This window comes from Staurois parvus, unplaced genomic scaffold (assembly GCF_062004578.1).
Source record: "Staurois parvus isolate SC_StPar_1 unplaced genomic scaffold, SC_StPar_1.0 ptg001328l, whole genome shotgun sequence".
NCBI classification, from domain to species: domain Eukaryota; kingdom Metazoa; phylum Chordata; class Amphibia; order Anura; family Ranidae; genus Staurois; species Staurois parvus.
In genome coordinates, this window is record NW_028319124.1 from 3,623,748 (window position 1) to 3,649,656 (window position 25,909).

Genomic DNA, 25,909 nt, shown 5'->3' on the forward strand with positions numbered 1-25,909 from the left:
ACGGGCGTGGCCAGTAGACCCGCCCATCGCCCATAGTTACTGGGAAATATGTGGCTGAAAAGGTTACAAGTAAGGTGGGCGGAGCCTCCTTCACTTTTCAATACTATGTAGAAGAATTAGAAAGGGGAAGTCTAATTTTGGGCGAAGGGCGTGGTCGGCCCGCCTATTTGCCGGAACTTTTCTCGTTGACTGGCTCTGCTTCCTCGCTTGGGCGTGGCTGAATTTGCGCTCGCCTTTGGAGACCCTCCTACGGATCAGTGTGGCTCAGTCAGCCGGATAGTGAAGAGCTCCGGGCTTAGAGGGCTCCCCGGGGGTGGAGAACAATATGGGGCGGCCGGGGATGTACGGACTCGTCTGGGTCACTGCTGTGCTGCTGAGCCGAGCTGGAGGAATCCACGGTAAGAGCGGATTGTGTGTGTGAGGGGGTGGCGGGAGAGGAATGTGATGGCCCTGTCTCCTCCTCATGTCCTGGTATGCGGGGAGCGCAGTGTGTGTTCTCTACTATCCAAAGTCTATACATTCCAGACCTGAGCCCGCAATCGCAGCACCTCCACTACACGTCATCCCCTTCTCTCCACCAATCAACAGCTTTCCTCCCCAGATTCCATACAGAAATACAAAAAAAGTTACTTTGTTACAGGTCACATGATTGACACCTGGGGGGGATCCATGTCACATTGTTGGAGTCTCCTTTTATTATGTGTTATTATATCATCTATTGTTATGTTATTGTTATTAGGTATTGTCACTGTATTTTACATTGTATCCTTTCCTGCATTGCTGGTGAGTGGCCTGTGTGAGAAGCTGTGATTGTCAGCACTGACCTCCCCCTCTAACATCTCCCAGACTCCTCCAGTGGTTGTGTGATCTTCCCACACATGACAGAGTGCAGGGATGGTGCGGGAGGTTTAGCAGGGCAGGAAGTCATTAGGGATTGTAGAGAGGGCTGCTCTCCTCCCAGACATACTCCATGTGTCACAGAAGATTTTCTGCCTGGCTCTAATGGGATCATCCGCCGTAGTCTGTGCATCTCCTTTAAGAGGATAGCAAGGGCGTCATTCCATATTCCTTGTCACTGGAGACAGTGAGGACACAGATCGGCTACAGACTTGTAGAGGGGAAGAGAAATTAAAAATATAATCGTATAATACATACAAATGTTTATTGGGATTTGGGAGTCAGTCTGCCCAGTCCAGGTGCCAGCTCCTTTGGCCAGAACTAGAGAAACTCTCAAAAGTTGGGTGCTAACTGTAGTTTTCAAGGGCTGTTGGCTCCTAGGATCTGGCCAGTGTATGTATGTGTGTGTGTATGTATGTATGTATGTATGTATATATATATATATAAGGCGTGTGTGTATAGAGATATAGATATATTCGGGAGCCGCGGTGTTCAATCCAAGAGCCAACTCCATTGGCAGAAACTAGAGAGAACTTCAAAATGTTGGTGCCAGCTGTAGGTTTTAAGCACCATTGGCTCCTGGGATCTGGCAAGTATATATGTCTACTGGATTGGTAACAAGTAGAGAAAACCTCAAAAGTTGGGTGCCACTGGCCAGTGTGTGTATATATTCCATAAAGAGAGGCATTCGTAGGTCTTGTGTGTGTGTTTGTGTATGTTTATAGAGTTCAGGAGCCATCTCAATTGGCAACAACTGGAGAAAACCTCAAAAAGTTGGGTGCCAGCTGTAGTTTTTCAGTACTATTGGTTACCTGGCATCTTGCCAATATATATGTGTGTGAGTGTGTGTGTAGAAATATTCGGGAGCCATAGTGCTCAATCCAAGAGGCAACTCCATAATGTAAAGCGCTGAGCAAACTGTTGGCGCTATACAAGTCCTGTATAATAATGATATTAATTGGCAGCAACTAGAGAGAACCTCAAAATGTTGGTGCCAGCTGTAGGTTTTCAGTACCATTGGCTCCTGGGATCTGGCCAGCATGTATGCGTATAATAAATGTATATGGAATTTGGGAGCCACACTGTCCATTCCAGGAGAGCCAGCTCAATTGGTAACAACTAGAGAACCTCAAAAGTTGGGCACCAGCTGTAGGTTTTAAGGACCATTGGCTACCAGGCTCCAGGGATTCAACCAAGGCCAAGCAAAACATTTTAAATTTTGGTGCACACTCATGGGTCTTGAAGCGATGTATGTAGAAAAAAAAAAGCCTCAAAAAAGTTGGTGGGAGCCAGCTATAGTCTTTAAGGACCATTGGTTATCGAACACCTGCAGGTGTGTGTGTGTGTATATTCATTCCAAAAAGAGAGGGTCGAACGGGCCTTGAAGTGCAGAATTTAATTAAAACATCAAAGGTTGTAGTCTTTAAGAACCGTTGGTTACTTGGCTCCTGGGAGATCTGTCCAATATGTATAATTTTTATTCTTCCAAATGAGAGGGTCCCGTGGGTCTTGGAAGTATAGAATGTAGGATAAACTTTAGTATAACAATGTTTCTACAAGATGCAGCCTGTGTTTATCAAGAACTTATGTCCATACACTCTTTTATATATGTAGTCTATAGAGCAAAATAACAGTGAATTATCACAGCAAGCAAGGGCATGCAGTGTTTAGTGAGTGAGGAAATACTAGAAGAGCCCAAATAAAAAAATAAATATATATATATATATAAATGGACCTATAGGGCAAGCCATTTGGTACACCTAAGAAATGTCCTTGCCAATATTCCTCATGTTGGGTTAGGGAGGCTCATGTCCTGAGAGATCATCCATATAATCCCACCTTCAGGGCATTTCTGTACATTGCAGAGGAACTTTAAAGATATCTCAGGCAGCTTCCTCCTCCCTATGGGTGAAAAGACAGCTTGGGTGGCTATAGTGTACATACCATAGGAGATTAGAGGGTTAATCAGATTTCAGCCACCACGTCATCGTCTAGGACAGCAGCAGAAAGTGTCATTTGTTGTCTCCAAGGCCTCGATTTGTTGGTTATTTTCAGCCGTGAGAGTTGAAAATAATAAAAATCCCCCGATGTCAAGCCGGGCATGCTTAGGGAATTGAGCCATACGTTGTGTAAAGTTCTAATGTCTCTTCATGAAGTCTTCTCGCCTGTCCCAGTCGGCATTTCCTCACTAGCTCATCAGTGTTTCCTCGCCCTCTGTGATTATTCACTCTTAAATTATTTCATTCTCTACACTGGATCAGTGTTTCATGTCACCTTTATTTGTAAACTTGGCCGGGAGATGAAAGTTAGCTGTCTGGCTTTGTTTATTCAGCGTTAAATGGAGTTTAACCGATTATGAATAAGTCTGCCTTGATGGGATTCTCAGGGTCCTCGGCTGTTTATACAATTTATGGCTATGCAGTGAACAGCTTTGTGCTGGGAGTTCTCCTGCCAACTTGTGGGCACTGGAAGATGGTTTTTGATGGCTCCCAAGCAATCAAGGATATGTTGTTGTCTTTAGGAATGGTGTACTGTGTATGTAAATGTGCCTAGCTGCATCCAGTAACTGTCTGGGATATATTTTAGTGTGTACATTAGTAGAGTCACTTTGGGGTCTTCAGCAGGATTAGGTGTCCAAACCAAGTGAGTTTATTCTAATTTGGCTAAGGTTTCGATGGATCACAGCCCATCTTTGTCAAGGCCTTGACTTCCAAAGTTGGACTGAATAAATTGCTCTTGTTGGACATGTTCTCCTACGCAAGACCCCTGAGTACCTCTACTCCTTTTATATATCTATTGAGAGTACTTTGCTGCAGGCAGATACTCCCTGAACAGTGTGTAGTGTCTTCTTTTTATGTAGAACTTTTCAATAAAAAGTCCCATCACGCTCATGTCAATTATCAGTTACTGCTTAAAATGTAGGAGGAACCATACCTAGATGCTGCCAATAGGTAGATGTTCTGGTAGGAACTGAACCCAGGGCCCCAGTGCTGCAAGACAACCATGCAAGTTGCCAACTTACGTTGCCTAATATGCAGTAACCAATCACAAACCCTTAGTGTGATGGAACTAAAGTGCTGAAAAATGATTATCTGGTTGCCATGTGATACTGTCATCACTTTGGTTACTGAAACATCCATTAATGGGTTCTGAATTATTAATGGATTGGGTAAACTCTGTACTAGTTGACTCATTGGGGGTATTTACTAAAACTGGAGCACTCGGAATCTGGGGCAGCTGTGCATGGTAGCCAATTGGCTTCTAACTTCAGCGTGTTCAATTAAGCTTTGACCATACAACCTGGAAGCTGGTTGATTTCTGTGCAGAGTTGCACCAGAGTTTGCACCATGCAGTTTTAGTAAATAACCCCCATTGTGTGCTACAGTTTAAATGTTTATTCTAGCGGATGTTTATTGCCTTTTGTAAAGTTCACAATTGGCGGCATTGTAGGACAAATCACAGCAATCCACGAATTAGCATGCTAAACTTGCTTCCTTTTGTCCAATCATTTTAGCAGATTCAGCTGGACTTTCCAGTTTCCATGATGAGATTTTTAAGTTTCGGCTTTTAAATTTTGTGTGCGGGACTAAGTGCCAGAGACCCGTTACTAGATGTGCGCGATCTGCTTTGTGTCAGTGTACATGAGGTTGCTCCTCAGTTGGGAGCTGTTGGTTTTTTGTTTTTTTTTTTCCTCTCTAATAATCCCTTTTTCCAAATTTTCCCACCCATCCCCCTCTCCTCCTCTTGCTCTACCCCCTCCTCTGCCTCTCTCTGTCTCCCTCCCTCAGGGCACAGGGAAGGCGAGGGGGAGGAGGGCACTGTGTAGTGAGAGAGAGAGAAACCTTTCTTGTGTGATAACAATTGGAAAAAGGGATTGGGGGGGAGGGGGGGTTAGACGCTTCCCAAACTGCCCCCACAAATCTGTCTGCTACCTCCTGCAGCTCTGTTCTCCCCCTCTCTGTTCGCTCTCAGCTGCTCCATACTTGTCTGCCCGCCTGTCTATCTTGCTGGGACTTTGTGTGTCTTTGCTGACCCTATTTTTTTGTGCTGGGCCCTCCATTTCTTTTCTTTAGAGTTCCTCCCAGTTCTGCCTGTGCCACATTACCATTGCACCCCCACTTTCCCCGCTGTCCAGCTGCTCCTGGCTGTGCTTGTACAGGCTTTTCTCTCCGGTGCCAAGTTGGATTTATTTTTTTCTCGGGTGCCCTCTCATTTTTGCCCACCTCTGACTGTTTGGTGTCTTTTTTTTTTTTTTTTATCTTTCGCTGTGCTTCACGCTCTTAGTTTTATCTCCACTATATTTTTGAGGCATTCTGTCCAGTGTTAAAGCATTGAAAACCGTTGTCTGCTTCTTGATATCACTTGTATCCTCACGGTCAAATAGTTAATTTCTTATGTGCGTTTCAGTCCCAGCTCAAAAAGAACCTACATTATTATGTTTCTATGTCATATGGGTGAGGAACTATATGTGTGGAAACCAGAGAACATTTTGATGGCTATAGGAAACCCTTACAAACTGGGAAGCATATAGACTTTATACCAGGGTTTCTTCAGAGGTTGTTAGGAGTTCTTTGAGCAATTTCTGCCTCTCCAATATGTTTTCATGGACACCATTTGATCTCTTTAGCTATCTGTAAGGGGGTAATTTTTCCCAATGTTCACAAGTGTACGCGCCATCACACTTAAGTATCATGAGTTGTAGATAATTTTCATATTTAGCAGGGGTTCCCCGAGTCCGGAAAGTTGTTTCAAGGGTTCCTCTGTGTTGAAAAAGTTGGGAAAGGATGCCTTATACAGTGCCCTTTTGTTGGAATTGAACCCAGGAACCAACATGCCAACGAAAGAGTGGTAACCACCTGACCACTGATTGGAGTGTCCTGTCTTTGTTTGGTTCCCTACTTCATGATACTTGTGTCAGATCAACCAGACACCGTAATAATATAAATGATTAAATTACCTGCTTGTGCTCTTGGTAATATACTCAAAAGGCCCTTACCTTTTTGTTTTCCTTCTTTTGGCAAACAGAAATAGACCATTGATTTTAAATAGGCCATGAATTATAAGGGAATCAGAGTTGCTCATTATTAACCACCATTGTGGATGATAATATGGCAGCGTGGGCTTACAGTTGTTTACCAACAGGGATAGCAAAGATAGCCAGGGCTCCTGGGTACATGACTTTTAAGGGTAATGGAAGATCCTACAGCCATAGTAATCTAGGTGAGTCTAGCTAGCCTTTCCCAACCTCTCTTGTGTGCGACTGAAGGGGGGAGGGTGCGGTTGCGGTGCAGAGCTGCTCTGTCTGTCTACACAGGCAGAGCGGCTCAGGATTTAACCTGCATGTGGGTCCCCTATGGATGGCACACTGAGAAGAGAAGGAATGGAGAACGCTGGTGGAGAACCCAGGAAGAGGAGGTTCATGGCCGCTCTATGCAAAGCCACTGCACAGAGCAGGTAAGTATACCATGTTTGTTTTACAAAATGAAGCTTTCCGATCACTTTTAGGCTGCATTCACTATGGCAATTTGGTCCGGCAAATCCTGCCACAGCACTGAGCGGCTAGGCTTTGCCCCTGGCCCATTTACTATAAAGGCAGGGTTCCGGCAGCTGCCGCTATGTGTAGCTGTCTGCACACAGCGATTACCTGCGATGATCATTGCTGGATGCACACCAAGTGCATACAGCAGCGATCAATGCAACCAATCACTGGCTGTGCAGATAGTGAACCGGGCCAAGGGCCAAACCTAGCTGCTCAGAGCCACAGCAGGATTCAGAAGATTCCTGTCACTTCGATTCTCATGGGCCTAAATTGCTGATGTGAATGTAGCCTAATAGATCAATGGTGTCAATGAGAACGTATCTGAGAGGCAGACATTGCTTTTCACTCAAGGAACTCCTAAGAACCTCTGGAGGGACCCTGGGGTTCCATTGAACCCTGGTTGTGAATGGCTGCTCTAGGCTGTATGCTACATTGTTTGCCATTGTGTTGGGAACGTCCTTCAGAAAGAGCCATAGAGCACTAGAATGGTTTTGCTATAGCGTCTCATTCATAGTTAGCACATTGGTGAATGCGTAGCTGAGACTCTTCCAGTTGAATGTTTGTTTCTTTCCCCCTCATTGCACCACTGGAAGCACAATAGCGTGCTTGTAAGTAGACATTCTACGCCCACAGGTTTTTTTGTTTTTTTCCCCTTTGATAACTTTTATACTGTGTGGGGCATTTTTGTGCAGTTTAATATCTGAAGAACGTTTTTCATATTTATTTACATTTGCATCTGATTGCTGATTGGGTGCCTCATATTCAACTGCTTGAGTTTCTTTGGAAGTCGCAATCTAGGGATCTCAGTGAGTTCCATAGTGGGCTTTGTAATGCAGGTGCATGCCAACCTCAAAAACCAGTTGAAAATCAATGGGTTTTTGAGAGCAACCCATGAACTTCAGCCAACTTTGAGCAGTTGTAGCCTTGAAGCTGTTTTTGTGGTTTTCTTAAAACAGTTGATAGCTGTCAGTTCTAAGGGGGTATGTGTGTAGAGGCTTTTCACTTTCTCACTGAAGGTAGAGATATGGGTCCGGAGTTAGCATTTGTACTGGATGGGGAGTTTTATATCTTGAAGTGGTATGGGTGTTCTTGGAGGAAGCAGTGGGACATCAATGTCTGATGAAAAGGTTGGAAATGTTCAGTGTTCTCTTGTCAGCACTGAGATGGGAAAAGTGTCATGGTTCTTAATCTGTTCTAATCGGTTTAATAAAGACAGTGTATGTGTGTCAAGGTCTTTCTAGGATCGGATTATTACTTAATGTCAGACAGTCAAATAATATATTTCACCAATTGTGTTGGTGTTGGTCTAGCAATGTGTGGTGACTGATGTCTCTTTCCTTGTCTGTTGGCATGTTCTGGCTGCCTATAAACCTTCTTTCCAATGTCCAGTCTGGTCTTCTCACCCTCTGACCCCTTACAAGCCGATCCTGCTGTGTCTCTCAATGTTTTTCCATACCCCCCCCCCCTATCCAAAGTCTGCGTCAATCAGTATGCATCCCTCAGCTCTCCTTTTGTCTCTCTGGCCTCTTTTCTTGGCTTTTGTCACTTTTCCTTTCTCACTTTCTCTCCCACTTTTTTTTTTTTTTTTCTTTAATTCCTATGCACTTTGTTTTCTGGACCCGTCTATACTAAACAGCGTTGTCTTCTCTCACATTGTCAGTCTTGCAAAGCCTTGCTTATCTTTTTATACACTTTAACCAGTTTAGTTTATTGCTGATGGTGCACATAGGTTTTTGCCTAATAAACTAATGTCAGTGAGCTTTATGAGTGGTACACACTATGAGAAAATCGGGCAAACGATTGTCCGGTTTTTTTTTTTTTTGTTTTTTTTTCTCCTTTTCCTACAGAGGTGTGTATCATAATGTAACCGACGTTGGTATTAACTTGTACGATAATTCTTGAACAACAAACGCAAATGATTTTTATGTTCATTGCCACTTGCTTCTGGGTCGCTTGCTTATGATTTCCATACAATTACTGTACACACTAAGCGAAAATCGTTCATGTGTTTCTCGTAGGATAAAATTTTGCTAGCTTGCACCTTCATATTTTTTTTTTTTTTTGTTGTTGTCTGAACAGTTGAAATTGGCTGTTGAAAGTACTGTAATAATGATCAGATAATCGACCAATCATTCCTCACATAGAATTTGTCTTACGATTTTCTTAGTGTGTTCCCAGCTTTAGTTTTTTTGTCTTCTTCTTCTCCTCCTTTTTTTTTTTTTTCTTTACAGCCAGTCTTGTCTCATTTGCCCAGATAGTAGACATTTGTATATGATGGTCTTCAAATTGAGCATTAAAAGATCATTCATATGTCATAGGTTGGTAACAGGATAATCAGAGGAATCACAAAAAAACGATGTACAGTCAGACCTCTACCTGTACTCCATTATGTCATGATCCAATGTGCTGTGTTCCTGTATCGTTTATCTTGGCCCATAAAGTTGGGTACATATGGTGAATTACTGTTATAAGTTAATTATGAGCATAGGACTAGCCCAGTACCTCAGCTTTTGAGCAAGTTGTAAACTCTTTATGGTGACAGGCTTTTTCGGCAATAGGAAGGTCTCCTTGCCCTTTAGCCCATAGCCAGATCCTTCTCTGAGAGCTACATTGGATCATGATTTATTTAGTCATGGAGAACGATTTATGGAAATCCATAGGATACACATCGACCTTAGATTGGTATGATTGGGAAATGATCATATGGCTTTGATCGTCTGAAAACCAGTTTTAGGGAGACAGTGGATGGGCTGCTAAGTGAGGTATCTGACACCATCATATAATTTGTCCTACATTAGCAAACTTGACTTGTTGGCTCTTTTGGTCTTTTTTTCCTCATCTTGACCCCTTTATAAGCTTTGTGCACTATCCCTGATTTTCATTCCACCTTTGCCAGCAGATGATAAATCAAAGATCCAGATACTCATGTTACTGCTATGGCTCTTTTTTTCTTGTTCTTATCTCTTGCTCTGCTGTTTACATACATTAAATTTATCACTCAGGAGTTTGCCTAGGTTGACAAACTGAAATGGTCATTTGTAATCCTGGAAGAAAACGAATGTATCCTGTCTGTTCTTTACTGCTGTTTGGTGTAAACTAGACTCTAAACTCAGAAAGTTACAAATGACATATCTTCTCTTACCCATGTTAACTATGTCTATGGGAACCAAGGCGTCTTTTAAAGAATGGTAACCCAAAACAACCAATTTGCATTTCATATTTCTAAAGCAATAGGAAGTGCTACATTTTGTTGCTTTGGGTATGTACTCAAGAAGCTTCTAAATTCCATCAACAATTCCTACCCCTACCTAGGACAGAACTTCATTGATGTTTGGTGCATGTGCTGAGGCTTGCCATATATTGTACTATTTTCCTTTTATATTTACCAAAACCATATAAAATGAGGTCAAACTTTCAGTTGTATAATGTGTGGCCAGCTTTAGGATGGTGGTACATGGAGTGATATTTGCAAACACTTTGTTCTTGTCAGATCTTACACAGGGCCATGGACAGCCCCATGTGCCAGAATTCGGGACTAGTGATTGGATGGTTTTCTGGTTGTGTCTCTGGAATGGGAAGCAAAAGGAAATCTCCCATATGGGAAACCCAAATAAAAGCATGATGGGGTTGTGATGATGATGATGTCTGACAAACTCCAAACTTTGTGGCGCGAAGGGGGGAGTTGTACTGAATGCAAGTCCACTAGAGTTGCCACCTCATCCCTTTAAAACTGGACACATAATAATTACAAAGGTTCTGTGGCTGATTAAGGTGGTCATTAAACTCCATGCCTTATCTGCATTAAATTAGCCTCAGAACCTGTGTAATTAAAGGGATTTTAAAGGGATGAGGTGGCAACCCAACGTGCCACCCTCCTTTTTTTTTTTTTCCTCCCCTAAAATAATTGTATACGTACGAAAGAATTGCAGAAGCCTGGTCATAAATGGATTCCATAATCCTGTCGTAAAATAGTCTAGGAGCAATGCACATCTGTAATTGTGACTTGATTCGAATTAGAACTGAACTCCAGTACTTCTACTCTTAACTGTACTCATATTCCATAACTCCTACAGTGATGGAGTGACATTTATAAAAAGACGGTGTCACTAATGTATGGGAAGATGCCTATCAAACACCTTTTTATTATGATGTCTAAAAGACTCATAAGATACATTAGACCTTCTTTGAGTATGATGTGTCCGATTTTTAAATTCATATTTGGTCTATAACAAATTGTAATTTCATTCTGTTCAGTCTGTTGGTTGTCAGATTGTGAAGCCTTATCTAGAAATAGTTAGAATAGTTGGCGTTAACACTTCAATATCTCTTCAGCACATCTGTCAGACCCTTGGATTGGTTGCATTAATCCTCCTCTTCAGGGACTAGAAAAGTTTTGCTGCTCTGGAGCTGCAAATTTGTTTTTGTTGAAACGTGGTGGCGGCTACCGTATGTGTAAAGAGTTAACTGCTCCTGTGATCATCGCTTTCAGACTGCTAGCTCTTAAAATTGTCCTGTGAGCTGGAAACCGATTAAGGCTGAGTGTGTAGTCGTCACAAGGGGTCTTACTACTTCTTACTGTGTTCTGGGCATTCGGCCCTGTGAGCTCACTACTCTTAGTACCACTCAAGGCAGTGTACAGCCGCAGCAGCTTTCAACCACCCGTAGAGTTGTACAGGCTGCCAACATTGGGGCTAAATGGTGCCCAGTGCTTATGCCCATACCAAAATTCCGTGATCTCATGCACTGGGGCAAAACGACCAGATTACATGAGGCCTAAGGGGTCTGGTTATAAGTGTTTTCACATACCTTCCAGGATTCTCACGTTTTTCCATTTGTATCCAATTAAATCATTGCATGAGTCTTGGAAGAAAGCTGTGGGAATCTTGTGAAAACCTCTTCCTAAATTGACCTTCGTGAACACAGCAGTCCCTTATTTTAAAACGACTCCCTGCTATTCAGGTAGCCCCGATTTTATTATTTTTTTTCCTCCCCCTTGTTGGGAACCTAAAACAGGAAGTGGACCTTTCAAGGAGAATTGCAGCTCCCAGCGGACTGACATCAGTGCATCCAATTTCAAATATTTGTTGTTCAGCCAAGTCATGGCAACGTTAAGATTTGTGTGTATCAGAAAAATCTGTTTCCCACAGTAATAAGCCATATTTCATTTCCTGGATATATTAGAGTAGACAGTTTTGTTCCAGTACATAGACTGGATGACACTCTTTATCTGTGACCTTTTTTTTTTTCTTTCCATTTCATGTCAGGTAATAAAGGCTCTTATACTTGTTTATCTGAAGATATTCACATAGAAATACATTTTGACAGACGATCCTACGTGCTGCATCCTGTTGGCATTTCAAGCACAGCATGAGTTACATATTGTTTAGTGGTAACATATTTAAAACCCAAACTCTCTTGATTACTGTATTGCAATCAAACTGCATAATAAAGGTGATGTTTTCTACTTTTTTTTTTTTTTCTTTAAACAACTGTTGCGGTAAGTTAATTGCAATCGGGTTTAAAATAGCCTACGCTAAAAGCATGTAGGAGAGTCAGTTTGCAGCTTTCTCACACAAGCAACAACCTGGCTGTCCAGTCTTCCATCAAGTCCCCCTGAGCAGTCTTCTAATCAACAGTTCTGCATAGGGAGCAAGAGATTAAAGAGCAGTGATCAGGAGTGGCATGTCGGACCACTGGAGAGTCGGACCACTGCTTGTGTGAGAGAGACACAGTCTGACTCTCCTACATCCTGCCAGGACTGGATGTTTCAACCCTTGCTGCAGTATTTGCAACAGTACTGCAGTACAGCATTAAAGTGCAATTAAACTCAATCCTTTTTTTTATTTTTGTTTTATTTTTATTGCTGTCCCTTCCTTTGTTATGGAGGTTCACCCTCTATTTGACCTTTTCTTAGCATAATTACTGAGGATGACCATGAAAGAAAATCCCTCATTTTGGGTTGTTGCAGGAGCGGGAATATAAGGGAAATCTTCCAATTGGGACACTAGTTTTGGAGACTGTAACAACAAAGGATTCCCTCACTTTGGAGGGATTTCTTCTCATTTCCGGTTTTGAATATGAGACCGGAAGTAAACGGAAATTTTCCCCAATGGGACACTGATGGCAAAAAAGAGAAATAAAACTGACAGGAGGTATAACCCTTTCTTCCTGTATCCTTTAGTACTACTATGAAACACAAGGGTTCTGTTGCACTTTAAAATGCACAATGCGGACTAAACTGCAGCTGTAGCAGGCAGATGTGAGCGGGGCCCAATGTTGGTACTTTTTTAAACTGGGAGAAGAGGATCTTCCAATTGCTACTTAATAGTTGTTGTATGTGCACAGTACAGGCTTTGCTGTAGCCTTGAAGTCGTTTTGATAGTTCAGTAACCCTCCGAGTACTTTCCAAAATGAAATTCTTCGTAAAGTGATTGTGATAGGCCAAATAAAGTGTTTGTAAACCTTATTTTTTTTATTAAATCAAAAAAAATGTTAGCATTACCTGCAATACCATTGCATACAGCTGTCCATTACCTGCTCTTCTGAAGTCCCCCACCGGTGCTGTCTCCTCCTCCAACTGCATCTTCAAGACGTGTGCCAAGTGGGGACCTGTGCAGGTACGCTCCTGCTCCAGGCTGTGTATATCCATAGACACGCACAGCACGACTTGGCTTTGCCCCCCTGCTCTCTCCTCACAGGATTTGACTAAAAGCAGCAGGAGGCTCGGGTGATATGGTGATTGCAATCCTTGTAAGCTAGATGGAAATTGGGATTGGGGATTTGAATGTTTTACCCTGGATGAGCTGTTGTCCTGCTCCCACCTCTCCCTCATTTTATAGTTTTCTTATGGAGGATTTTAAATGTTTAAACTTGGATTGCCTTAGCATACCTGCTAAAGATATTTAGCAAAGCTAACCAATCTCTGGGGCCTATAGATATGTTTAATAAAAATTACAATAATTTTTTAATTGAATGTACAATACGTTGAAAAATTTTAGACTTTTGGTCTATTTCTCCAATAACTGCTTAGAGTAGTCTGGAACAGGCATGCAGCTAGTCAAGTCTTTATTTCCGTCCTTGTTCCTGAACATAGACCACAAGTCCACAGGGAAGCTTCCATATTACAGTCCTCAAAGGGTGCCTTTTAAAGCTAGCCATACACTGGATACATTTTGGTTCTAAGAATGTTCATTCAATTTTCTAATGCTTAGTGGGATCAAATAAACGTTCATTTTCCTCCATAGTGACAAGAAAATTCGAGCAGGATGGAAAACTTTTCTCGAATGATCACATTTCTAATGGTGAATGTGATTTTCATTCGGGAACAACAATTCCTTCCAGAGTCGAATGTTAAAAGCAAGCATTTTTAAAGTGGTAGTAAACTATCCTTTTTATTTATTTTACCTGCAGGCAAGCTTATAATAAAGCTTACCTGTAGGTAAAATGAATATTTCCTAAATGTTCACCGTTTTAGGAGATCTTCTACAGAGCAGCAGTTGGTAACCTCACCGGTGCATGTGCTCTGAAGGAATGGCATACCTGTGCCGTTCCTTCAGATCTGTGTGCCGCGGCTGAAACTCCCACGTGATATCATCGGTGGCTCGGCCATTCAAGCAGCCACAGCCCAGGAACCCAGAAGGAAGACCGGGTGAAAATGGAAGCCCTATCAGCGGTGGCAGCGTGCCGCTGGAGGGCTTCGTTCTAAGGTAAGTCTTTTATGATGTGCTAGTATGTGATGCATACTAAATCATTGATGACTTTACCTTGCAGCAAGTAACTTTTTTTTTTCTAAACTACATTTTGAAGCACATTTGTCAAGTAATCAAATTACTAATGAGAATTTTTCTACAAATGTTGCATACAAAAAATCTACTAGAGTATGGCCGGTTTAACTCTTACAAGAGAACCTGTAGTGCTGCCTTGATTATGCTTTTTTCAGGGTTTTTTTTTTTTTTTTTTTTTTGAAGGAAAAGCAATCGAAATCAGATACCTGTACTGTACATATTGCACGGCTTCCTGCCTACACAGAATGGGAAACTATTTGCTTTTAATAGAACACATGAGAAAGGAATGATTTAGATTTGATTTGGAATTCCTATGTTCACTATTCGATGGTATCCTGGCGGAGATCTTTGTGTTTCCTAGGATTTGTTACCACAAGGCTGAATCGTTGGCATTAATTAATGACTTTTGGCCCAAGGCATGAACCGTGGAAAAACTTCTTCTTTCCTGTAGTCACCAATCAGCATCCAGCTGTTATTTGACAGTTGGCTTTTGAAAGTAAATCAAGAAAGCTGTTTGCTTGCTGAGGGCAGAAAAAAATCTCCTACTTTAGTCTTTTTTCATGTGTGAGGCCCCAGTCTCTAGATTATTATAATTTAATATAATATCGGGCCATTTCCTCCTTTTTTATGAGCATAAATTGGTTACGCTGCACTGGCATTGCAATTTTCTAAATACACCTAAAGCTGACCAATTTGATTTGAATTTGGTTTCAGGAGCATTTGTTCGATTTTCAAATTATTGGGGTCAAATCTCCTTTCTCTTTGGACCACAGTGACAATTCAAAGGTTCAGGATGGATACGTTTTTTTTTTGTTTTTTGTTTTAATTTTTTGTATTCTGAATAAATAAAATATGATTAGTAATATACCTTTTAGGGCTATAAGTTTAGCTATAGAACTTTTTGATCAAAATTTGGTCCTAGGGTAGAGTACCCATTGAGTTATGGGGAGATGACAAAATTGTGTGTTAAAAAAAAATGTAAGAAATGGATTCTTGTCCTGCGTCAGTGCATTTTCTGCTGGAGTGCAAAACCGCAGTTGAACACAGCAGTTTATCTAAAGCAGGATAACTCAAGCAGTAGGAAGATACAACAAAGAACTCTACTGCACGCTGGATGGACTGCAAGCAAACACCCTGGGAAACATCTCCTACAAGTTTGCTTCCCACTCCATCTACCTTTTAATATGTCCCCTCTACTCCTTCATATTACTATCCTCTGTTCTCAAAATCTCATTTCTTTACCCCTCTGCTCCACCCTGAAGCTTATACATCTCACCTTCACTTCTACCATCTCCCTACTACTGCTCTCATCACCTCCTGCTGATACTTTACTCCCCTGCTAACCCAAACACCAGGACAGGAAGGCATGTGCACTCATATACATCCCGCTCCCATCTTACTTTCCTCACCCTCCTCCTCCTCCTAACCTCTGGGGATATCTCCCCAAACTCTGGTCCTCCAGTATCTCACCCCCACACCAGGCACCCTCCTTCCAGGAATAGCCGCAATTCACTCAATTTAATCTCAATCCCCATGCTCCTAAAAACCACCCTCCCTTTTTCATGTGCGCTCTGGAATGCCCGCTCTGTCTGTAATAAGCTCACCTCTGTCCATGACCTTTTTGTCTCCCACTCCCTTACTAGCAATTACAACCCAGCTACATCCCAACTCTCCAACCTAACCTCATCTTTTGCCTTAACACAATGATACAGTCCTCCACTCACTCTGATGCGAATACATTAGACCTTTTTTTTTTTCTCCCATCTTTGCACTCCCGACAACCTCACAAACACCCCCTTTCCTCTCTCTGATCACAATCTCATCACCTTCAGTGTCCTTGTCTTCAAACCCTTTTCCCTCCAATCAGCAAACAATTACCCACAGAAACCTTCACAACTAAAACCCTTCTCTTTTCCACTCTGCAACTGACCGCTTCTATGACAGAATCTCTCCCCTGTCCTGCCCTGACCTGGCCACTCCTGTCTACAACAGTTCACTTTCATCCACACTAGACTCATTTGCTCCTCTAATTACACAAAGTATCAGGCCCGACCATTACAACCGTGGCAGACTGACAACACCAGAAATCTTAAGCGACAGTTGTGCGCTGGAGCAATTGTGGCGTAAAACCAAATCTTGCTAAGCATTCACCCTATTTAAATTTTTCTTAACATACAATTCCTCCCTCCATGCTGCCAAACAAGCCTACTTTGTCACTCTTATTAATACCCTGTCATCAAGTCCTCGTTGTCTCTTCTCTAGTTTAACTCTCTACTTTCTCCACCTCCACCCAGTAACTCACTCACTGCTTACGAGATTGCAAATAATTTCAAAAACAATATTGATGCAATTCGTAGGGGCATCTCCGCTACACAGACATCTATGCCACTTAGCATACCTTGTACTAAACCTCCCTCAGCACTTGCCTATTTTGACCTTGCTACTACTGAAGAGGTCACTAAAGTTTTCTCAGATGCCTGCCTCACCACCTGCCCCCTGGATCCTGTCCTCTCTCAACTTCTACGGTCACCCTCTTCTTCTGTCCTATGCTCCCTCACTCACATCTTCAATCTATCCCTCTCTACTGGCACCTTCCCCTCCCCTCCTAAAGCATGCACAGATCACTCCCATACTTAAAGAGCCCTCGTTGGACCCCACCAACCTGAACAACTTAAGACCCATCTCCCTGCTCCCGTTTACCTCTAAACTCTTAGAACGCTTAGTCTACAATCGCCTGAGCTCCTACCTCAGTGCCAACAACCTTCTTGACCCTTTACAATCTGTCATTCGCTCACTACACTTCACTGAAACTGCCCTACTAAAACTCACTAATGATTTACTAACTGCTAAAACTAATGATCACTACTCCATACTCTTACTACTTGACCTATTTGCGGCTTTTGATACTCTTGACCATCCTCTTCTCAAAAAAACTCCCCTCTCTTGGCCTCCGAGACTCTGTTCTCTCCTGGTTCTCCTCCTACTTACCGCAGCGCTACTTCAGTGTTACCTATAACTCTGTCTCCTCCTCTCCACTTCCTCTTTCTGTAGGGGTCCCTCAAGGTTCTGTCCTTGGACACCTCCTCTCCATCTACACCTCTTCCCTTGGTCACTTGATAAACTCCCATGGCTTTAAGTACCATCTCTATGCTGATGACACCCAAATCTATCTTTCTACTCCTCACCTCGCCCCTTCAGTCTCCTCTTGCATTACTAACCTACTAAGTGACATATCCGCATGGATGTCACTCCACTTCCTCAAACTAAATCTTTCCAAAACTGAGCTCTTACTATTCCCCCCAGCCCGTCCTCTAACATCAAGATCAATAATACAACCATGAGTCCCTCCCCTCATTCCAGGGTACTAGGTGTAATCCTGGACTCCCAGCTATCCTTTCAGCTCCAAATCCAATCACTGTCCAAATCTTGTAGACTTCACCTCCGCAACATTTCCAAGATACGCCCGTTCTTAACCCCTGAAACCACTAAGCAACTTATTCACTCCCTTGTTACCTCTCGCCTTGACTATTGTAACTCCCTCCTCATTGGCCGACCTCATCGCAGGCTATCTCCTCTTCAGTCTATCGTGAATGCTGCTGACAAACTCATCCACCTTACTAACCATTCCATATCTGCCTTCCCTTTCTGCCAATCCCTCCACTGGCTTCCCATTGCCCAACGAATACATTTCAAAACATTAACAATAACCTATATAAAGCCATTTCTAACTCTGCCCCAAATTACATCACCAATCTTGTCTCCAAATATCACGCAAACTGTCCTCTCCGTTCCTCGCACGACCTCCTGCTCTGTAGCTCCCTTGTCTCCTCCTCCCATGCTCATCTCCAGGACTTCTCCAGAACCTCCCCCATCATCTAGAACTCTCTATCCGACTATCGCCTACTCTGCCACTTTTAGGCGATATCTGAAAACCTGTCTCTTCAGGGAAGCCTAACCCTCCTTCAGCTAATAACGGAATCTTGTATTCCTGCTATCAGTCCACCCCCCACAGTTATTACCTTTTGTACCACCAGCCCCTCCCTCTTAGATTGTAAGCTCCAAGGAGCAGGGCCCTCCTAACCCTCTTGTATTGAACTGTATCGTTGCTGTATTGTCTTCCTTTTATAATGTAAAGCACTGAGCAAACTGGCGCTATATAAATCCTGTATAATAATAATTTCATCTTCCATACTTTTTGTTAAGTCTTTTTGGGATGGGATTGTTTTAGTTTTGCCGACATAACAAAAAGCCCAAGCATTTGTCTGCTGAAGAGAAGGATTTGCCAATAAGAACTTTGCTCCACTTAGAGCATGTAACCATGTATGTCTTGGCTTTTGATTGCATGAGCAGAAGTGGAGGAACTCCAAATCAGCATTTTCTCCTCCGGAAAAAAAATTTCTGCTCCTATGTTACTAAAAAATGCTAGACTGTTTAAGACTGCTTCTATAATTTTTGTTTTAATAAAGAAAAAATGGTCCTACCCAACAGTGGTCTATGGGTTTTACTGGGATACAAGAAAAAAAACAACTTGCAGCGATTTTGCCAAAGTTGTGATTTACAGAGAACAAGAAAGGCATTTAAACAAGTAGGGGGGAAAAAAAGTAAACAGGGTTAAGGAATGGTTCTTCCTCTTTCAATGAGCAAATACAATAAAAGAGCAATAATTTTTATTTGTTCCTTTGTACATATGGTAAACTGGTCTTTAATTGACAGGTATATAATATGCACATTAAAAAAAGCAGAACTACTCTAAATCAATCTATCCAACAGATTAGAAGGAGATTAAAGGTCCGCAACCTTTGTCAGCTTGTGACCGTATTCAGACGCAATAGATGGTAATGAGCAATACTAAACTGCCCTCAAAAAATGTTATTAATGAAGGCTAATTTAATTAAAAAAAACTGATGTTATATGCTTATTATTCATATGGTAAAGAATTGCAGCGCTAATTAAACAAAAAAACTCCCCATTCACAAAAATGGCAATAAATTAAATTGTGACCGTAAAGTCCATGTGGAGTTCCCATATATAGAGGTAGACAATCGTGCATAGGAAAGAGTTCCAATCCAAGGAGGAGACCATCACCTTCCACCCAAATAAATTGGCCTTTTACCAGAAAAATTGACTGCCTAGCGGGTCGACCAACATAAGCAGTATAATAAATCCAGTAGATGGTGCAACTGGTCTTATATGGGAAACGCTCACAGGGCAATCCAATAAATTTCTCCAAATAGAACTTCAGGTAGCAAACTGATCCTCCATCCCTTCGTGCTGTTAGACTGGTCTTTGCGGTGTCTTCTCCCCTTCTCTCCAGTGGTTTACGATACTGACATTAAGACCAATGGCAATGGTTTTTTTGTTTAATTAGCACTGCAATTCTTTTAGCATATGAATGTTTTGGTCTGCTTATATATGTGCAAGCCCTTTTGTCTTTTATTGAAAATCCAAGCGTAGTGTTTTTGGTATAATTATGTTTATTAGGTTGAATCGGATGCAAGATTTATATATCTCTTGTGAGCTCCAATGTTGAGTGATCCTCACCTTTTTATACTTATTTCTACTCAACTCTATTACCTTTGAGCAAAAAAAAAAAAAAAGTCCCACTAGCCCAGCACATACTTTATAACAGTGGTGTCCAACCTTTTGACTTTCTTGAGCCACATTGTGAGCAACATAAAACTAGTGTGATATTTGACACATTTTTTCATAAACGAACACCTCAATATCTGATTCAATGGATGTAATAGCAATTCTGCATGATTTCTTAAGGTGCTCATCAGATATTTTGGTTCCAATTTTGCCCTTCATGTGCTTCATCCTTGAAAATAGTTTCTCACAAATATAGGTGTTGCCGAAAATTGATGACATGAATAAGGCAAGCCATAGAAGGTTCAAATTTCTTTCCTGAAACCTTGATTCCCCCATCAACACAGACTGTGTTTGAAAGGGGAATCCCTCACATCAAGCCATTATGTTGTTGTGGCTGGGGAAGCTGTCCCTGCCGGGGAGACAGTGATTATTGCTAGCGGCTGTAATAGCCATTAGCAATAATCGCATGTAAACCCCGGCAGACTGGTTGTTCCCAAGTTGATTGATCCATCAACTTTGGTACATTCAGCAAGTCCATACATGGTTCAAATCTCGTTTGGTTCCTACTGAACTGGTCAAGATTCTAACAGTTTATGGTGTGATTATAAAGAATGGGGTATTTTCCTTTGGAAAGAAGTCCAGTAAAGAGACACTGTCATATTTTTTTTCTGCCACATGTGTCCACTTGGGCCAGGTTCACATATGTGCAATTTGCATGAGAGCCCATTCATTGAATGGACTCCCGTTCCCCAGGACACGCAGGGAAGAAGTCCCTGCACTTCTTCGGAAATCGCAGTCTGCACGGGAACTGAGGTTCCCCGTATAGTTGCGATTTCCAGTGCGGGCAGAGTGCCATTAGAATGAATGGCACCCGCCCGCGGGTCTTGCATTCCTCTGTGTGGGTGGTGCGGCTGCAGGTATTTGTGTGGGTCCCACAGTGGCACCATCCGCACAGATGTAAACCAAGCTGAAGTGTAAACACATTTTTACAAACTGTCCAAAAATAATCAACATTTTTAAGAAAGTTTACCATTTTGTGTTGGGCCATCTTGGACCACAGGTTGGACACTGTTGCTTTATAGGATACAAAACACAGAAACCTGGAGAGAAGGGACTCGCCTGGAGTAGAGATCAACCTAACATGAAAAGAAATCTCTACAAAGTGAGGGTAAACTCCTCTCTTAGAAAGTTGTTACCAGGACAAATGTCCCGATTCAGAGTTTTTTCCTTGTAACTTTTGTTCCTGTGATAACTAAAAATTTGGATTTCCCATCCTCTGTCTCGATGACAGTGGTCACAAGGACAAATAGGATGAATCTACCTAGTGGAGGTACATAACACAATATAAGCTTGATGGTGGTTCCAACACTTCCCAGCTCTGTCCAAAACTAAAATAAAAAGGCTTTAGCTATACATATGATTTATTTAATAAGTCTGTAGGTTGGACTACTTCCTGAACTCTTCATTTGTCTACTGAGAAGGTCTGAAAAGAGACATACAAAGTGTCCTGCGGCTTATGGAGAAAGAAACAAGTCAAAACTATGAAGTCTGTTCTGTTCAGTGTTTATCATTTCATAATGATTATTATAATTTCAGTAGCAATTAAATGGCATTAAACTGTATATTTCCAGCTAAATCAAGATTTTATAACCACGTTTTTGTGTAAACCGGGTCTTAATTATGCTACAGAGCAGCTGGCTTGTATCCTAAGCCGACTGTTGGCGGGAATGGGAGATTTCTTTCTATCGTTCAGTTTCTGGTTTCTCTAAGAGGGTGGGCCCCCCAAAAAAGCCCCCTGTGGGCCATTGCCTCTGTCACTGATCACAATATGCTTCATGAAAAGAAGTGTTTTTTGTGAACTTGTGGTGCAGTTCCCTCTCGTTTTTAAGAAAGGAAAAATGAAAGTTGATGTATTCAAGCACTTTGGCCAGAATCCATCTTGTTTCCCTTTGCCAGCTCATCGGATGCAGCATGGCCGCCCGGCATAGGGTTTTGTTCAGTCCAGTCACAGCTCACTCCTGCAGTGGTTGTCCTGGCAACTCTTCAAGGCCTCAGTTAAGGTCTCCGTCAGTCTTCATGCCCCACTGGAATGATGGAGAGAAATCTATTAATACACAATCCCTATTTACCCAAATGTGTCACATTTTGATTGTTCATGGTTAGCTCTTCTGTGAATCTCTTTCAAGCGTGAAGTTTTATGGCCATTTTGTGCTTTGCTTCACTTTACCAGCACACTTTTATGCTTTTTGCTCATCTTGTATTCCTTTTTTGTTAGAATAAAATTTTGTTTTAGTGTGTTGTAAATGTGTAATAGTTTAAACCTTGTCAAACATAACTATTCTTGGCCGAAATTGGGAGAAGTCAGAGGCCTTTCCTAGTACATAGCAAGTTTGCTGTCCAGAAAGAAGGATATTCAAAGAGCATCTGGAAAACCCGCTATAACATTGACTGGATGTTTAAGTAAATCAAGCTGAACGGCACTGTGTCAGATTAAGGCCTCTCCTCTGCTGTGGACAACGAGGGAGCCTGCCCATGATCCTAATAGCCAGGAAACCATACAACTCAAGACGGACACCAATGACTTCAACTCCTCTGAGCGCCTTTATTTAGTTACAAACGGCATACAAAATCATCCCTGCCCATGGACCTCCGCTCCTTGACTCATTTCGCACTGATAGGCTTAATTGTAAGGCTGACATTGTGGCTGAATAAAGGCATTCAGAGAAGTTGGTGTCATGGGTGTGCTGCTTGAGTTGTGTTCTTTCCTAGGGATCAATTGGAATATAACCTAGAATAATGTGAACTTTAAAATAAGTTTACTTTAAAGCTGGGCTTGAAATTTCCACTTGCCTGCTTGCCAATGGCGAGTGGAAATTATGGTGGGGTGAGTGTGTCCCCCAGGGCCGTCTTGCTGAGCAGGCTCGGAGCTCAGGCCGGATCTGTCATTGGGAGCTGTCAGACTGCTCAATAGCTGAGCGCAGTGAAAGAAAAGCAAGGAGTGTGTGCTGTGCTCTCTGCCTCCCCCTAGAGTGCAGTACCCGGCTCTGTGAGTGAACAACAAAGTACTGCAACTTTTTATGGGGGGTGTGTGTGTACATGTACAATTGTACATGTCTGTACATTTATTTATTTATTACAGGTACTTATACTTATTTACGCAGCGCTTTACATATATATATATATTGTACATTCACATCAGTCCCTAACCCTCAAGCGGTGTACAATCTAAGGTCCCTAACTTACATTCATACACACACATACTAGTGACAATTTAGACAGGATCCAGTGAACCTACCAGCATGTCTTTGGAGTGTGGGAGGAAACCGGAGTACCCGAAGGAAACCCACGCAGGCACAGGGAGAACATGCAAACTCCAGGCAGGTGGAGCCGTGGCTGGGATTCGAACCAGTGACCCTAGTACTGCCAGGCAGAAGTACTAAACATTTAGCCACTGTGCCACCCACTGTGTTGGTGGCGAGTAATTCTAAGCCCTGGCTAGTAGCTCAGGACTTGAAATTTTAAGCCCTGCTTTAAAGCAAATGTATATGTGGTGCTAAATAGGTCATGTTTCAGTCCGATATTGGTTTGTGTATGAGCGGTACGGAACATGTGCCATGGGTAAAAAAAATTTAAATTTCCCAAACGTGTGGTAGCCTTTCAACTTTTTTTACTCTTCTCCTTTTGAAACCTTGCAATCATTAACAAAAATCACTGAACAAGCTGGCTTTACTACCATAAGTACTACTTACGATTCCAGCAGTAAGGTATGTCCCTGGGTGTGGCGTTTTGTTTAACACCAGCCTGGTGGATGTTTCTGTTGTGATGATTGGTAACTCATTAGATCTGGTGTCCTCCTGGCTCTGTGGATACTCTTGGTAGGAGATTACGGGAGCAGAACAAGATTGGGTGGACTCTTCTTCCTTTTTTTTTTTTTTTTTTTTTTATTATTCTTAATATAAGAAACTATATATTTTACGTGGTGTTTTTGATGGATGATATGCTGTATAAGAACTTAGAAGCATTGAAGGTGTTTTTAGGGGGCAGACTATCACAACATTATTAATATATTATCTTTTTGTTGTATGATTTGTTTTCCTAGCATGTGGAAGGAGGACTGATGTGATCCAACTTCCTGTTAGATGGCGGCTACATTCCTTCCCCATGGTCTCACTGTATGTAGGAAAATAGCCACTGTGTCTTGCTCATTCTCGAGATGGATTATGGACCAAGGGATTTGTAGTGTGCATAGAGTTGTTTACGTGACCACAACTAATGTGCACTGCTTGTTTGATTCCTCCATCTGCTTTGTTTGCCGGCTGGCTAAACAAAAAATAAAAAACGGTCTATGACCAGTTTTAGGATGACGGCCTTTGAACCTACACTTTGGCACTAGAAGTTCCATATTTCTTTCTGACATGAACTTTCAGAGCCGTCACCAAAAAGAGTTAGGTAGAGTGCAAAGAACTAGTTGCTAGTATTGCCCATGGTCTCACAATAGTGACCTCACTCTAAATCTCTTGGTCCAGTAGTCGGGCAGCAGTGCCTCAGATCTCACACTGCAGATGCACAGCTTATGAGGCTGTAGGGACAGAGTACCTTTTGGACACACTTGCATACCTGGAAGAGCATTGCTATATACTTTTTTTTTTTTTTTTTTTTTTTTTTTTTTTTTTTTTTTTTTTTGGGGGGGGGGGGGGGTGCGCTACTTTTTGTAGATGTTCATATATTTTGGCAAACCTTCTTCTTCTCCTCCTTTTTTTAGTTCAGGTCCACTTTAAACTCAGAGGTAAGAAGCAGTTTGGCTGTGTCCCCTTAGTCTGCCGTTTTTTTGTGTTTTTGTTTTTTAAAGTGTATTTCGACCTTTTGCAGAAATATTGGGTTATCACCTACTTTATATTTGTTATATGTTTCCATTCACATTGGATAATGTAAAAAAAAATAATAATTCCCTCTAATGTTAAGTAGAGGTCTGGTGAGTAATGTTTAATTACTATAATTAACCCTGCCTGCACTGTGCTGGCAGATCTTCATTATCAGTTGTAAACTGGATGTGTACACTGTCTGTCTGTTCTAGCCTAGGCTTAGTTTACACTTACAATTTAAGACAGGGGGTGGTGGGAGTGGTAAAAACACATGGTTGAGCTGTGTTTTGCCACCCCTAACAACTCACTCTAAGCTACCAAGGCTTATACATGTGCCATTAATATTTGAAGACCATTAATATTATTCACACGCTTTGCATCGCCTTATGGCAAAAATGATCCCAGATGGCATGTTCAGCGGGTAGTACTGTCAGCTGAATGTAACCAATTCAGCAAAATCGCACTGCATTGCAGCAGCATACCATACATGCATTTTTAGTGTGGTCTCTTAAGAGATATAACAGGCATAAGTCCTACTCATTGCCTGTCAAATGCCCTCTGAAAAACAATCTGCTGAGGATCACTCTTCAGAGTGCCAGCACAAATGTAAATGAGCCGAAAGAGTTAAAGATCTTAATGATTGAGTAGTACATTGTATATTATTGCACCAAAAGGGAAAAAAAAAAGCCGTATAGCATATTGTGAAGGTTATTTTGCACAGCTGCCTGTAGAGTCCTGTGTATAATTCCGTTCCAAAGAAAAAAACTGGAAAAGTCAATTTAAAAAAACAAAAAATTTTTAGGCATGTCTGTGAATGGGAGCACATAACAAATGTTTTTTTTTTTTTTTTTGGGGGGGAGGGGTTCTCTAATTTGGCTGCAAAGGTGGAAATACTTTAAAGCCTGCCATTCGCTCAGTATTTACATTTCACATTGTGATGTTACTGGTGGCTGAAAGTAATATGAGCCTTTTCATTGAGCTAAAAGCAGGACCCCTTGCGATCCTCAGGCAGTTCTCCAGTGTAAATCTATAGCGTTCGGTCTGCATGTCCTCGGGTGAAATCTTATCAGCCATCAGGAGTGTGACATGCTTGGGGCCTTTATGTAGCTTATCACCGCTTCCTATAAAACCTGCACCTTTCTTGCTCTATTCAGAGGAAATGTTCAATCGAAAGTAACTATGAAGTGCTGCAAGCCTAGAAGAGTCACTGTGCTGGGTCAGCTAAAATCATCTTGAGT

At 41.9% G+C, this 25,909-nt stretch overlaps 1 protein-coding gene across 1 annotated transcript in view; it reads left to right on the top strand.

The window, feature by feature from the left end:
* The first annotated feature begins 263 nt into the window (after positions 1 to 263).
* Positions 264 to 25,909, top strand: part of NOTCH3 (notch receptor 3) — a 125,875-nt gene continuing 100,229 nt past the window's right edge. Inside the window, exon 1 of the mRNA XM_089661278.1 lies at positions 264 to 398. Coding sequence (XP_089517404.1) covers positions 326 to 398 — 73 coding nt within the window. The 5' untranslated portion in view covers positions 264 to 325. The remainder of the gene's footprint in view (positions 399 to 25,909) is intronic.